General features: G+C 45.5%; 1 protein-coding gene across 5 annotated transcripts in view; it reads left to right on the top strand.

Moving 5' to 3' along the window:
* Window positions 1–3994: 3994 nt before the first annotated feature.
* Window positions 3995–14550, top strand: part of OLFML2B (olfactomedin like 2B) — a 38180-nt gene continuing 27624 nt past the window's right edge. For 2 of the 5 annotated variants that reach the window (XM_068541160.1, XM_068541163.1), the window contains exons 1-3: window positions 3995–4603; window positions 7103–7366; window positions 9334–9441. In XM_068541160.1, the coding sequence (XP_068397261.1) occupies window positions 4430–4603; window positions 7103–7366; window positions 9334–9441 (546 nt within the window). In that variant the 5' untranslated portion in view covers window positions 3995–4429. The remainder of the gene's footprint in view (window positions 4604–7102; window positions 7367–9333; window positions 9442–14550) is intronic. The other 3 variants (XM_068541159.1, XM_068541158.1, XM_068541161.1) reach the window with 2 other exon arrangements.

The raw sequence follows: 14550 nt of genomic DNA, 5'->3' as shown, positions 1-14550 counted from the left end.
TTCAATATGCTCTAACAGATACTCAAACTGGAGCCTTTCTAGAGAAAAAATAACCAGAATAATAGAAGGTCTAGAAGGTCATGTGGTCTGAGAAACAGGTGAATAAAAAGGAAATAAAAGGTGAAGAAAGTGGGGGACTTCCCTGGTGGTGTAGTGGTTAAGAATCCACCTGCCACTATATGCCAATAAAATGGACAACCTGGAAGAATGGACAAATTCTTAGAAAAGCACAACCTTTCAAGACTGAACCAGGAAGAAATAGAAAATATAAACAGACCAACCACAAGCACTGAAATTGAGACTGTGATTAAAAATCTTCCAACAAACAAAAGCCCAGGACCAGATGGCTTCACAGGCGAATTCTATCAAACATTTAGAGAAGAGCTAACACCTCTCCTTTGCAAACACTTCCAAACTCATTCTACGAGGCCACCATCAGCCTGATACCAAAACCAGACAAAGGTGTCACAAAGAAAGAAAACGACAGGCCAATATCACTGATGAACATAGATGCAAAAATCCTCAACAAAATACTAGCAAACAGAATCCAACAGCACATTAAAAGGGTCATACACCATGATCAAGTGGGGTTTATCCCAGGAATGCAAGGATTCTTCAATATACACAAATCAATCAATGTGATAAACCATATTAACAAATTGAAGGAGAAAAACCATATGATGATCTCAATAGGTACAGAAAAAGCTTTTGACAAAATTCAACACCCATTTATGATAAAAACCCTCCAGAATGTAGGCACAGAGGGAACTTACCTCAACATAATAAAGGCCATATACGACAAACCCACAGCCAACATCATTCTCAATGGTGAAAAACTGAAACCATTTCCTCTAAGATCAGGAACAACACAAGGTTGCCCACTCTCACCACTATTATTCAACATAGTTTTGGAAGTTTTAGCCACAGCAATCAGGGAAGAAAAAGAAATAAAAGGAATCCAAATCAGAAATGAAGATGTAAAGCTGTCACTGTTTGCAGATGACATGATACTATACATAGAGGATCCTAAAGATGTTACCAGGAAACTACTAGAGCTCATCAATGAATTTGGTAAAGTAGCAGGATAAAAAATTAATGCACAGAAATCTCTTGCATTCCTATACACGAATGATGGAAAATCTGAAAGAGAAATTAAGGAAACACTCCCATTTACCACTGCAACAAAAAAGAAAAAATACCTAGGAATAAACCTACGTAAGGCGTTAAAAGACCTGTATGCAGAAAACTATAAGACACTGTTGAAAGAAATTAAAGATGACACAAACAGATGGAGAGATATACCATGTTCTTGGATTGGAAGAATCAACATTGTGAAAATGACTATACTACCCAAAGCAACCTATAGATTCAATGCAATCCCTATCAAACTACCAATGGCATTTTTCACAGAACTAGAACAAAAAATTTCACAATTTGTATGGAAACACAAAAGACCCCGAATAACCAAAGCAACCTTGAGAAAGAAAAACGGAGCTGGAGGAATCAGGCTCCTGGACTTCAGACTATACTACAAAGCTACACTAATCAAGACAGTATGGTACTGGCACAAAAACAGAAATATAGCTCAATGGAACAGGATAGAAAGCCCAGAGATAAACCCACGCACATATGGTCACCTTATTTTTTATAAAGGAGGCAAGAATATGCAATGGAGAAAAGACAGACTCTTCAACAAGTGGTACTGGGAAAACTGGACAGCTACATGTAAAAGAATGAAATTAGAACACTCCCTAACACCATACACAAAAATAAACTCAAAATGGATTAAATACCTAAATATAAGGCCAGACACTATAAAACGCTTAGAGGAAAACTTAGGCAGAACACTCTATAACATAAATCACAGCAAGATCCTTTTTGACCCACCTCCTAGAGAAATGGAAATAAAAACAAAAATAAACAAATGGGACCTAATGAAACTTAAAAGCTTTTGCACAGCAAAGGAAACCACAAACAAGACAAAAAGACAACCCTCAGAATGGGAGAAAATATTTGCAAATGAAGCAACTGACAAAGGATTAATCCTCAAAATTTACAAGCAGCTCAATATCAAAAAAAGAAACAACCCAATCCAAAAATGGGCAGAAGACCTAAATAGACATTTCTCCAAAGAAGATATACAGATTGCCAACAAACACATGAAAGGATGCTCAACATCACTAATCATTAGAGAAATGCAAATCAAAACTACAATGAGGTATCACCTCACACCAGTCAGAATGGCCATCATCAAAAAATCTACAAACAATGAATGCTGGAGAGGGTGTGGAGAAAAGGGAACCCTCTTGCACTGTTGGTGGGAATGTAAATTGATAGAGCCACTATGGAGAACAGTATGGAGGTTCCTTAAAAAACTAAAAATAGAACTACCAAACGACCCAGCAATCCCACTACTGGGCATATACCCTGAGAAAACCATAATTCAAAAAGAGTCATGTACCACAATGTTCATTGCAGCTCTATTTACAATAGCCAGGACATGGAAGCAACCTAACTGTCCATTGACAGATGAATGGATAAAGAAGATGTGGCAAATATATACAATGGAATATTACTCATCCATAAAAACAAACGAAATTGAGTTATATGTAGTGAGGTGGATAGACCTAGAGTCTGTCATACAGAGTGAAGTAAGTCAGAAAGAGAAAAACAAATACTGTATGCTAACACATATATATGGAATCTTAAAAAAAAAAAAAAGGTTCTGAAGAAACTAGGAGCAGGACAGGAATAAAGGCGCAGACGTAGAGATGGACTTGAGGACACGGGGAGGAGGAAGGGTAAGCTAGGACGAAGTAAGAGAGTGGCATGGACTTATACATACTACCAAATGTAAAATAGATAGCTAGTGGGAAGCAGCTGCATAGCACAGGAAGATCAGCTCGGAGCTTTGTGACCACCTAGAGGGGTGGGATAGGGAGGGTGGGAGGGAGATGCAAGAGGGAGGAGTAATGGGGATATATGTATATGTATAGCTGATTCACTTTGTTATAAAGCAGAAACTAAACTAAAACACCATTGTAAAGCAATTATACTCCAATAAAGATGTTAAAAAAAAAAAAAGACACAGACGTAGAGAATGGACTTGAGGACACGGGGAGGGGGAAGGGCAAGCTGGGACGAAGTGAGAGAGTGGCATGGACATATATACACTACGAAATGTAAAATAGATAGCTAGTGGGAAGCAGCACATAGCACAGGGAGATCAGCTCGGTGCTTTGTGACCACCTAGAGGGGTGGGATAGGGAGGGTGGGAGGGAGACGCAAGAAGGAGGAGTAATGGGGATATATGTATACGTATAGCTGATTCACTTTTTTATAAAGCAGAAACTAACACACCATTGTAAAGCAATTATACGCCAATAAAGATGTTTAAAAAAAAAAAAAAAAAGCTATCCTCTGGCTGGAGGTTTTACCAGGTTCTAAAGCTACCGCAGGCAAGCAAACTACCAATGGCGCTAAGTTCAAAGCTGCCAAATATCTTTCCCAAAGTCAAGTCAGGGAAAAGAAACGTCCAACAGCAAATGTTCCTTCTCTCCTCCAGATGCAGTAAAAGGAGGATGCTGGGGATCCATCCATGCTTGCTCGTGCTTGGAGAGCGTTCTCGGTGCCTACCTCCCATCCCAGAGGAAACTCGCTCCTCTCCGCGAGAATGGGCACAAGAGATCTCCAAATTTCAGGGATCCCGCTCGGGGTAATTTCTCTCCCTCTATCATTTGCGGTCAGATGAAGGAAAGGGGCGACCTTCCGACGCCCCCCCACCCCGCCCCGGAGGGCGTGCGCAGCAGCTGAGGTCGACTGGGGTGGGGGGAGCGGGGTCGGCCGGGAACCCCTCCGCCCGAGCCCCGGGCGCTTCCCGGTCCTCCTCCTCCGCGCCGTAACTGGCTGCATCCCCGCTGCCCTGCACAATAGAGGCTCCGCCCTCCCTCCGCGCCAGCGCTCCGCGGCGCAGTCGCCCAGCAGCCCTCGCAGCTGCCCGCCCCACACGCCCACCGGGTCCCCTTGCGCCCCCAGGCTCCCAGCCGCCCGCCCCCGCGCGCCCCGCCCCGCCCCGCCCGCCTCCGCCTGGACCCTTTCCTTCCACCTGAGCCCTCTCCAGAGGACGGCGCGCTCGGCTAGCCTTACCACCTCCACCTTCCCCGTCACCTCCTCCTACCCTGCGCCCCACTCTCTACCAGGGCCGCACGGTCGGGGCTGATCGAGTTGGGAAGGAGATGACCAGGGTCTCTAGGGAGCATCTACCCGCCCCGCTCAGCCGCACCCAGCTTTAGAAGGCACTCTGAGCAGCCACTCTCGGGCTCCAGCCAGACACCCTCTCGCCTTAGTCCTTGCTGAGACACCCCCCCTCCACCCCACCGGACCCCAGCCATTCTCCGAGGGGGCCGAGCTCCCTCTTGTCGCGTCCCTCATGGCCAAGTCTTTGCTGCTAGTTCTCTGCTTCGCTCTGGTTATGGCTCTGGGCTCGGGGTACAGCACTCCCCCGACTGGGACGACCGAGCCCCCAGATGTACAGACGGTGGCGCCCACGGAGGACGAGACTCTGCAAAACGAAGCGGACAACCAGGAGAACGTTTTATCTCAGGTAGGCTGCGAGTCCCGTGCCCACCCCTCTTGCCCTGGGTGGTGGCAAGAGCCTTAAGATGGTCCTCGCTGAAGCGTTCGGAAGCAGCCGTTTCTCCCTCCATTACCAAAGCGGGGCGGGGGGGGGGGGGAACACTTGCTTTTCATTTATCAGAATATTTTCTTAAGCAAAGGAACATGGGTCCTCCTCTCAAAATCATAGGGTCTTTCAAGGTTACAGAATCAGGAGAAAGGAGAGGAGAAGGAAGGGAAGACACCACACAACTCCCAGAGAAGAAAAAAAAAAAAATTCAAAACCTTTTGGTTGAAGGGCTGTAGGAAGTATGGCCATCTCTTGTCTGTGTGGCTGGTTGTCAGAATTGGAATGTTGTCAGAAAACAGGCGGGCATGCTGGACAGGAGGCAGATGGCGTAACCCATGGGGAGATATTTCATTGCTCGGAGTGAGACACCCAGGGAGAAAACAGAACAGCAGCAAGCGTGATGAATATGAGGTGACCGCCAAACAGAGGGACTGATGATAAGTCCCCCCCATATTGAGGAGGTAAAATGGAAATGCAGATCCACTCACGTCTGGCAGATGGTGGGGGGGAGGGGAGAGAGTGACAGCTGATAGGGACAGGATCTGTAACATATCCTTTTACGAAGTACTTTCACTTGTTTTATTTGACTCAATCCCCACACAATCCTGGTTCCCATTCTATAGTTAAGGACCATGAGGCTTAGAACGGTAAAGGGCCCTAGAGATGGGTAGAGCCGGGTCTTCTGACAATCTCATGGTTGTCCCAACCCAGATCTCATGACTGGAAAAGACAGTTCTCTCTAGAGTGTTTATTTCATGCTTTCCAGAGCCTGCATGATGATTGTGTGGTGGGTGTCGCCATAATCCTAAGGATGAGGGATGGCTGAGAAAGGGCTCCTATAATGCTGCCTGTACCTCCGCTAAGCCTTGGGACTGGGGGTCCTTGACTCCTTCCTGTAGAAACACTTGGCATTTATCAAACACTAGTCTCCTCGCCCTTCCTTTAATAATTATGCTGATACATGCCCCATACTCACCCATAACCTCACACTGACCCCCAAATCGAAAAGACATAAAAATCCTTCACATGGGGCTCTGGAGGACCATCAACAAAAGCGTTCCTGAAACCCGAGCCTCCTGAAATGAAGGAATCCACCCAAGCTCTCAGAGCAGGGGTATGTAGGAATCTAGGCAGAGTTTCAGAGAGCAGACAGCTACGATTTACTATCAGACCATAAAGACTGGCCAATTAAGTCACCCTGAACTACAGCTCCTTCCACTGATCCATTCTGCATTTGACAACAGTCCTAAAACAAATATTAGTATTAGCAGAAACCCAACCCTTGTAAGAAAAACATAACGAGACTTCTTCCCCCCTCCAACAGCATCCCAGGAACATATCCACTCCAACAAGCTCAAAGCTTGCCTGACAGTGTCATTAGTCAAATGAAGGGAACCCTTCTCTGTGCCCACAAAGGGAGCCCTAACTTCAGGGATGTAGGATGTCTTGGAGAGGAGCTGGGGAGGAGCCTTTTCCCCAGCAAGTGCCTAGGATCGTGGTTCCAGAAAGCCTGCTGTTGCGTGTTTTCCTGCCTGGGGAGGCCGGCAGGGGAAAGCACTCAGAAGGAAATGTTTAGCACTGTAGAAGCAGCAAGTGCTGCCAGTTTGCTCTCCTGGCTTTGGCTTGGGGTTTGGGTGCAGAAGCTATTCTAGGAGCCAAATGAAGCCTTGGGCTGAGTAAACCTTACTGACATTTGGATCTGTCTCTCTCCTCCCAGTTTCTTTTCTCCAAATCTAACCCATCCTTTGAGACCAGATCAGATACCATTTCCTCCAAGAAGTCTTCCCTGGTGCCCGGCTAGAGCCACTCTCTGTGGCCCTCTGTTTGAGCTCCCGCTGCACTCCCACTTCAGGGGCACTTATCACTCCCTAATTGGTGTGACTGTTATTTATATGTCTCCTGCACCGTAAGCTCCTTGAGAGCAGTCTCTCTGTCTGGCCCATTGCTTTACCTCTCACAGCACCTAGCTCAGTCCCAAGGTGGCACTCAATAAATGGTGAATGAATGAAGGAGGACAGAAGCCAGTAGTCTTGAAATTGGAATGTCAGTTTTCCGATCCCTCCATCAATCCCTTCTCCTTTCCTTTTTAAATGTAAATCTGGATTCTAGCTAAGGCAAGGACTACCGGAAGAATGATGGAGCTCATTTGTTTTTTTCCTTTAAATGATGAAAGGCTAAGGCCCCCTGAGAAATGCACAGCTTTCCAAGATAAACGAAGAGAGCTGAACTCTGAGTGCCTCCCAGGAAATGCTAGAGTCAGCAAATTGTGTTGCGATGACCTTTTCAACTCCACATCAGGGCTATCTGAGGTCTCTGGCTAGCAGGACATCTGACAAAGTGAACGGAGAGCCTTCTTCAGGACCCTAACTGATGCCTGTGTTTGCACACCCCCAACCTGCTCTCTCTCTCTTTGTCTAGTTGCTCGGAGACTATGACAAAGTCAAGGCCGTGTCTGAGGGCTCGGACTGTCAGTGCAAGTGTGTAGTGCGACCCCTGGGCCGAGACGCCTGCCAGAGGGTCAACGAGGGGACCTCCAGGAAGGAAGACTTCTACACTGTGGAAACCATCACCTCGGGCTCATCCTGCAAGTGTGCCTGTGTTGCACCGCCATCCGCTCTCAATCCCTGTGAGGGAGACTTCAGGCTCCAGAAGCTTCGGGAGGCAGACAGCCGGGACTTGAAGGTAGGACCTAGTGTGGGTTGATGCCTGGGTGAGAGGGTGCCTTAGGGACCCATGAGTCTGGCAAGGCTGTTGCTGGGGATTGTAGGCCTTTGAGTAAGTGGGCCCTGTTTTAGCCTATAAAGGAGGTCAGGCCCTGGCCTGAGAGTGTTGCGTGTGGACCCAAAGCTGATGATCTGACAAACTGGTCATTTGCAACTCTAACGTCTGAGGGAGATGCCTAGAGCAAAGTGTGCCCGCCTCTCTTATGGAGCCAAGGAAGCTGGGCCTGGGAGCAGCTGCCAGACCCAGCCAGCCAAAAGAACTCAGCATTCTTCTCCAGGAGAGTTACTGCCACAATTTGCTGTCAGCACAGGAGGCACCCCAAAGACACACCAGACACACAGAGAGAAGTGAGCCTTTAGTCCTCAGTGCAAGGGCTGGGTGACCCAGAGAAGAAGAGGCCTGGGGCCTGCTCTAGGTCCAGTCATCAAACTGCAATCCTGTAGTTCTGGTCCACAGGGTGGGGAAGCTCAGGCCCTACCTGGGGCAGCCCAGTGGGTCAGCTGAGGGCTTCATCTGATCCCTGCAACGTGGGGTCGTGGGATGAGCTTGGTTTGGAGTCAGACTTGGGTTCAAATCAGTGCTCTGCTACTGCTTGCTGCGTGATGCTACTCAAGTTACTCACCTGGTCTGACCTCAGTCTCCTTGAGTTAAAAAGTAGGAAGAATAACATCTACCTTTGGGGGTTGTTTTGAGAATCGATGAGATGACAACTATTGAGTACTTGGCACAATACCTGACATATAGTTGGGGCTCAATAGACACTAGTTCCATTAATGAATGACCATGTAAAGTGCTACTGCTGTGCTGGCAGCTGGTACACACTCGGTAACTGGTCATCATTGATATTCCTTTAAGCAGAGTAGAGTTTACCAATAAAATGAGTGTCCCAGGATTCAGCCACATCACTCAGAACTACAGCTCTGCCGTGAAACAATCTCTGATCCAAAGGCATAGTTACCCGGTTATAGGATTGGATTCTTGGGGGATTCTGAAACAACAGTATGCATAATTTTAGGAATCAGAAAATCATCACAGTACATATTAATCAGCTACCCTCCCTTGGCCCTTACCCAGGATTCAGCTATCTTCCTCTGAGGAGGAGGAAGGAGGTCTTCTAAACATGAGCATTTCGTACGTTGAATTCTTCATCTAATAGAAAAGCTGTTACTGGAGGAGCAGAGATTGCACAATAGTGTCCAACAAACTCTTCAGGGATGGTCCTTGGCAGGGAGGCTCAGTTAAAGCATCTCTCATCTGCTTCCTTAACCTGCACTTTGCATGCCCTGGATGTTACCAGTGCCTCAGCCACCTTCCTCCCAGTGGCTCTGTACCGGCAGGAAGGACAGTGTTGAAAAAACTGAGAGAGCTGGGTACCCTATGACAACTTGCCGCCTCAAAGATGGGCCACTGGGTCTCGTTTACCCCAGGGGCAGTTTTGCTTTTAGTGCTAAGGAAAAGCTTGTTGGTGTCTTCCAGGGACTTCAGCAGACAATGCATGTGAGTGTTTCAGATCACTTGTTATGGGCCAAGTACTGTACTAGGTATCATGGGTAATCAAAGATGAAGATGACATAGCACTACTTCCAAGGAGCTCACAGTCTAGTATGAAAGACAGACATGCATGCAACAGATGGACTTAGTAAAAGAAGTATAAACAGTTTGGTGAAGCTGTCCAGACCTCAGCTGACTTGTTCTTGTAGGATTCTCCCATTTTCTTACCCGCGTATTCCAATAGACAGAATACACCTACGCCATTGGGTCTGCTTATGTGCCCACCCACACAAGTGCTGGTTTCTGAGGGCCACCTCTCAATTTCTGGCTAGTGGCTTCCCTGTCCAGACTCCAACATGGAGATCTAAAAGGAAATGTCTCCCTCTGGACCTGTCTGCCCCAGCCTTGGACTAACGCCTGCCCTTGTTTCATAGCTCTCCACAATCATAGACATGCTGGAAGGAGCTTTCTATGGCCTGGATCTCCTGAAACTGCATTCGGTTACCACCAAACTGGTGGGGAGAGTGGACAAACTAGAGGAGGTAAGGAAGAGTCTGGGTTTCCATATCTTTCTCTTGATCAGGCCCCAAAGTGCATCAAAAACTTACCATACTCTTTTCTTCAGAAAGCATGTACCCTGGCTGTGTTTAACTCATTGTTCTTTGGAAAGAAAAAAATATACACAAAACATAAAACACTCATGCAAAATCATGCCAAATTGTTGGTGACGAAGAGAAATAGTGTAATATAAATGTAAATACCTACTTTTTTCATATATAAGAACCGTATAACCAATGTATATCTATTTTCCCCTTGACTTCCAGGGAACTCAGAGTTAAATAAAATGTAAAAGTGCAATAAGCATCTTACTTCCAGTTTTAAGGTGGAGTCATGTCTCTTCTGGGTATATGTTTGTTAATTTCTCTTTTTAAAAACTGTTCTGGTGCATGCCTCTGTGTGTGTGTGTTGGCGGGGGGCGGTAATCCATCTCAAATCCATTTTAGAGAAAGAAGACATAAAAATGATTACTAATAAATAATATTCCTTATTGCAAAACATTCAGGCTGATCACCCACAGGACGCATACACTAGTAATTTAATTTTCATAGACAGAGATACCTCATTTGTATGACTGAGTTCTAGAGAGATGCATAGCTGGAGCTATGGTTTTCAGCTGGTGTGTGATATGGTGATGGGAGATAAAAGTCATTATAAACAATCATGTTGACATTGTTTTGTTGCTGTAATGCTTTAACATATAAATAAGAAGTCATTTAGTTACCAGAAAAGGAATGATCATCATTCAGCCTGATTGGTGAGAAGCTTATGGATGTTTCTTCGACTGGCATCCAGTTCTGGAATGGATACTTGAAACAGTGACTCAAAGAGCTGCTGCTTCAAGTAGAAAACTATTTAATTTTTAGAATTTTTTTAAACATTTTTTATTAGAGTATAGTTGCTTTACAATGTTGTGTTAGTTCCTACTGTACAGCAAAGTGAATCAGCTATACGTATACATATATCCCCTCTTTTTTGGATTTCCTTCCCATTTAGGTCACCACAGAGCACTGAGTAGAGTTCCCTGTGCCATACAGTAGGTTCTCATTAGTTATCTACATTATACATAGTATCAATAGTGTATATATGTCAATCCCTGTCTCCCAATTCATCCCACCCACTCCCCTTCCCCCCTTGGTGTCCACACGTTTGTTCTGTATGTTAGAATGTTAATATAAGAGGTACATTTAATAATGGGATGAATGTAAACATATCAATATATTCCTCATGAAAAAGTGGGCTTTTGGGGGTCTCTCATGGAGGAGCTGAGGTCCCCTGATGGGTGATTAGTAGGTAGGATGAGAAAAAAGTAAGGATCCTTAGTGTGGCAGAAAGGGAACTCACTGGACTAGGAGTCAAGACAGAGTGAATTACTCTTTGTTTGCCGCTACCAAGGAACCATATCTCACTTTCTCCATCTGTGAAGTGGGAAAGGTCCCCTACCTACTGCGTATGATTGCTGAGGAGATAAAAGTTGAGCTAATCGTTTTGGAAACACTTTGAAATGCTAAGTAAAACAAAGCACTCAGGTTATGACCAAGGAGTGAGTGTGGGCAAATGTCCCTCTGTTGCTTTGCCAAGAGAACTGGCCAAAGGATGATGAAACGCTGTGATTTCAAGGATTGATTTCAGCACACTTCCTACACTCCTAAAGATGTTCCCTGGAAGTGAACACCAGATCCTTCTCAACCCACCCTTAGCCTTAGCTCCCCCGGTGCTGGGATGAAGTGTTTTCTGAACACGGCCATTTGCTCTGGGAGGGTTGGTAGGTCCACAGTCACTTCAGTTACGAGGTCTAATGAGCGGGGTCAGGACATTGGAGCCCAAGCTTGTAGGCAGATCAAAGTGGCCAACGGGATCATGGCAGTCCACTCTTATCACCCCAGTCTTCCTGGAGGGGCTCCCTGAGAGAATCAGGCCACTTGGCATCTCGAGTCTCTCCTGATGTTGACAGCTGGAATGATGGGATTCGGAATGGTCAACACCATCCTACTACCAATGGACTTCACGTGGGCTTGGGATTCTTTCTGCTATTTAAAACCACCTTCTGATTCTTTCAGATGGGTTCAAAAGGAATTAAACCAAGATCCCATTGGACCTTCAAAGTTGGAAAGTGCCTCTCTTTCTCTTGGCCCCATTGCACATCCCAAATGTGCAATGCACCTTTAAAAAAAAAAAAAAAAAGATTGATCTTCTACAGGAACAGGGGTGATAGCCACCTCTTCTGCACCTGACCTTGGCAGCCACGTGATTTTCATTCTGTCTGGAGAACACAGCCTGGGAAAGATAGCTCTGGGGGTACAACACAGTGTTCATGAGGCCAAGGTCAGGCACTCAGCCTCTGAGAAGGCCAGTGGGCTGAGCTTTGTTCAAGGGCTATAATGTTTCCAGCCTTGTCTAGCAGCTGAGCCCTCCCTGCTGGCAAAGGGTAGGAGTGTGGATGAATTTGGTGCAGTGCCACTACCCAGCAGGATGTATCTTCTGTGCAGTCGTACAGTCACTGGGTTTTTGCCCAAACCAACCTTAGTTATATCGATGAGAGTTACCTCTTTTTCAAAACTGTGGAATGATTAGTAGCAAAAACTGGACCTTTATGATAATAATCATCATCATCCCTTATATTTGTATAGCATTTGTGGTTTTAAAGCATCCCATATACATTTCGCTTATTTGTTCCTGTGAGCTGGACAGGATATGAGGCCGAAGGAAATTAGATGACTTTCCTTCAGTCACAGTGCTAGTGAAGTATAGGCTGGAGCTCAGGCCTTCTGGTTCCTGGTTCCTCAGGACTCTTTCTAATCAACCTCATAAGTTTCTTCGAATCGTTGCTGGCTGCCCTGGGAGCATCAGTTTTTCCTAACCAGAACTTACAGCAATAGCTCTTCCAAGGGAATTTCTAGGCAGAACCATGGCCATACCCCATAAATCCTGTTAAACAGGATTAAAGTTAAGTTAGAGAAGGTCCCACCCAGTGAAAGTTTCCCCAAGCAGGCAGCCCAAGATGACAGGGTGCTTTGGTGTGACAATAGATACAGATGGGTCTGGGCCCTGGGCCCACAGACCAGAGCAATGTCTCTCAGCTTCAAGTCCAGCCACTCGTCTCCTGGCTCTTGCTGGCTGACTCTGTCTGCAGTCTGCATGCAGTGAAAAGGCAGAATGTTGGGTAAATGGAAAAAACACTCCTTCTCCAGCCTGGCTCTGTAGGAGGAATAGGAGTGAAACTCTGCTCCTGGTCTTTGCATCTTCTTGAATCCCAAAGAGAGCTCTTTGGAGGTCAGACCAGACAAAAGGGTCAAATTAGAGGGACATTTTGCCCAGAGTAAGATCAGTACTTGGCAGAAGAAGTAGGCATGCACATGTGTGTACATTCACCTCAGCTATGTAGGAGGATGTAAGAATGGAAACTCCATTTGCAGATGAAAGAGGGAGAAAGGAGAGATAAATGGAATCTGAACTGTTGAGAATCTCACCTCTTGGTAAAATCAGCTCTGGAAGCTCTTCTTGGTGGAGTGATTTTGGTTGAGCTTCTGTTTTAAATCGTGAAAAATAACACATGTATAGAAAAGTGCATAAACAATGAAAGTACAGCTTAGCAAATTATCATAAAGCAAATACCCATGTAACCAGCACCCAGCTCAAGAAACACCCCAGAAACACCCCAAAAGCCCCCCACATGCCCTCTCCCATTCACATCCCCCCCGAAGGGAACCTCCATCCTGACTTTATGTTAATCATCTTCTTGCTTTTCTTTGCAGTTTCATCACCTAAGGATGCATCCCTAAATACAACAGTTTTGTCTGTTTTTGAACTTTAAATATGTAGAATCCTACAGAAGTGCGTGTCTATGTGTGTGCATGTTGGGCTTCTTCCACTCAACTTAATGTTTTTAATACTCACCTATGTCATTTTTTGGCTTGTAGTTCATTCATTTTTATTCCTGTGTAGTATTCTAGTGTGAGATTATACCACAATTTATTGATCTGTTCCACTGATGGCGGATATGGGGGTTATTTTTAGTTTTGTAATTCATAGTAACCCCAGGGGCATCCCTCTATATGCACATCCCATACATGCATACATTTCTCTATGATATATAAGTAGGAATGGAACTACTGGGCTATTAGTTATGCTTATCGGCAACTTTAGGGGATACAGTTGGCCTTACACATCCACATGTTTCTCATCTGTGGATTCAACCAATTTGAATTCACATGGAATTCAACATTTATAATTACTTGGATGTGACTGTGTATACATGTGCCTTTGTATATGTGTGGGTGTATATCCCAGGCTTTTAAAATAGGTGCATGCCTACGATTTGATTCAACCACAGGAATTTTAGGGTGATCGAAAATATTCCCCCCCAAGTTCCAGAAAGCACCAAAAAGCACAACTTGAATTTGCTATATGCCAGCAACTATTTACATAACCTTTACATTGTATTAGGTATCATAGGTAATCTAGAGATGATTTAAAGTATATAGGAGGATGTCTGTAGGTTTTATGCAAATCCTACACCATTCTATATAGAGGACTTGAGTGGATTCTGGTATCTGTGGGGAGTCCTGGAACTAATCGCCTGCAGAGACCATGGGGCAACTGTATTGCCAGGCTGTCCTCCCACGTGGTAGTACGAGTTCATGTTGCCTCCAGCAGGGTGTGAACGCTCCACGCAGATTCTTATCGAAACTTGGTATTGGCAGACTTTCTAATTTTTATCAATTTGGAGCATGTATCTTAGTAGGACCCTTTCACTGTGTGCCACAAACTTACCCCCCAAAACCTCTTTCCTATTCCCCTAGTGGAGGCCTGAAACCGCATGGGCATTCCTCTAGAATTTGTCCAAGTGGAACTAACATCCAAGGTGGTCAGTGGTCCAAGAACCTTCTACGGGGTAGATCCAGGCTGACACTCTTCTGAAAGTGGCTGGGAAGGGATAAGGGATTCAGGAAGGACCGGTATGTATTGGAGCTGGGGTGGGTGTAGGCACAGAATATAGGTGCCAGGAGAGATAGGAATTAGAAGTCTAGAAGGAAAATCTGTAGCTTCCAAAGGCAAAGGCAGACCCTATTCATTACATGCAGACCTGTCGT

The sequence above is a fragment of the Eschrichtius robustus genome, chromosome 3, assembly GCF_028021215.1.
Source record: "Eschrichtius robustus isolate mEscRob2 chromosome 3, mEscRob2.pri, whole genome shotgun sequence".
Taxonomy (NCBI): Eukaryota; Metazoa; Chordata; class Mammalia; order Artiodactyla; family Eschrichtiidae; genus Eschrichtius; species Eschrichtius robustus.
Note: the sequence above shows the minus strand (reverse complement) of the source record. Positions and strands in the feature narration are given on the sequence as shown.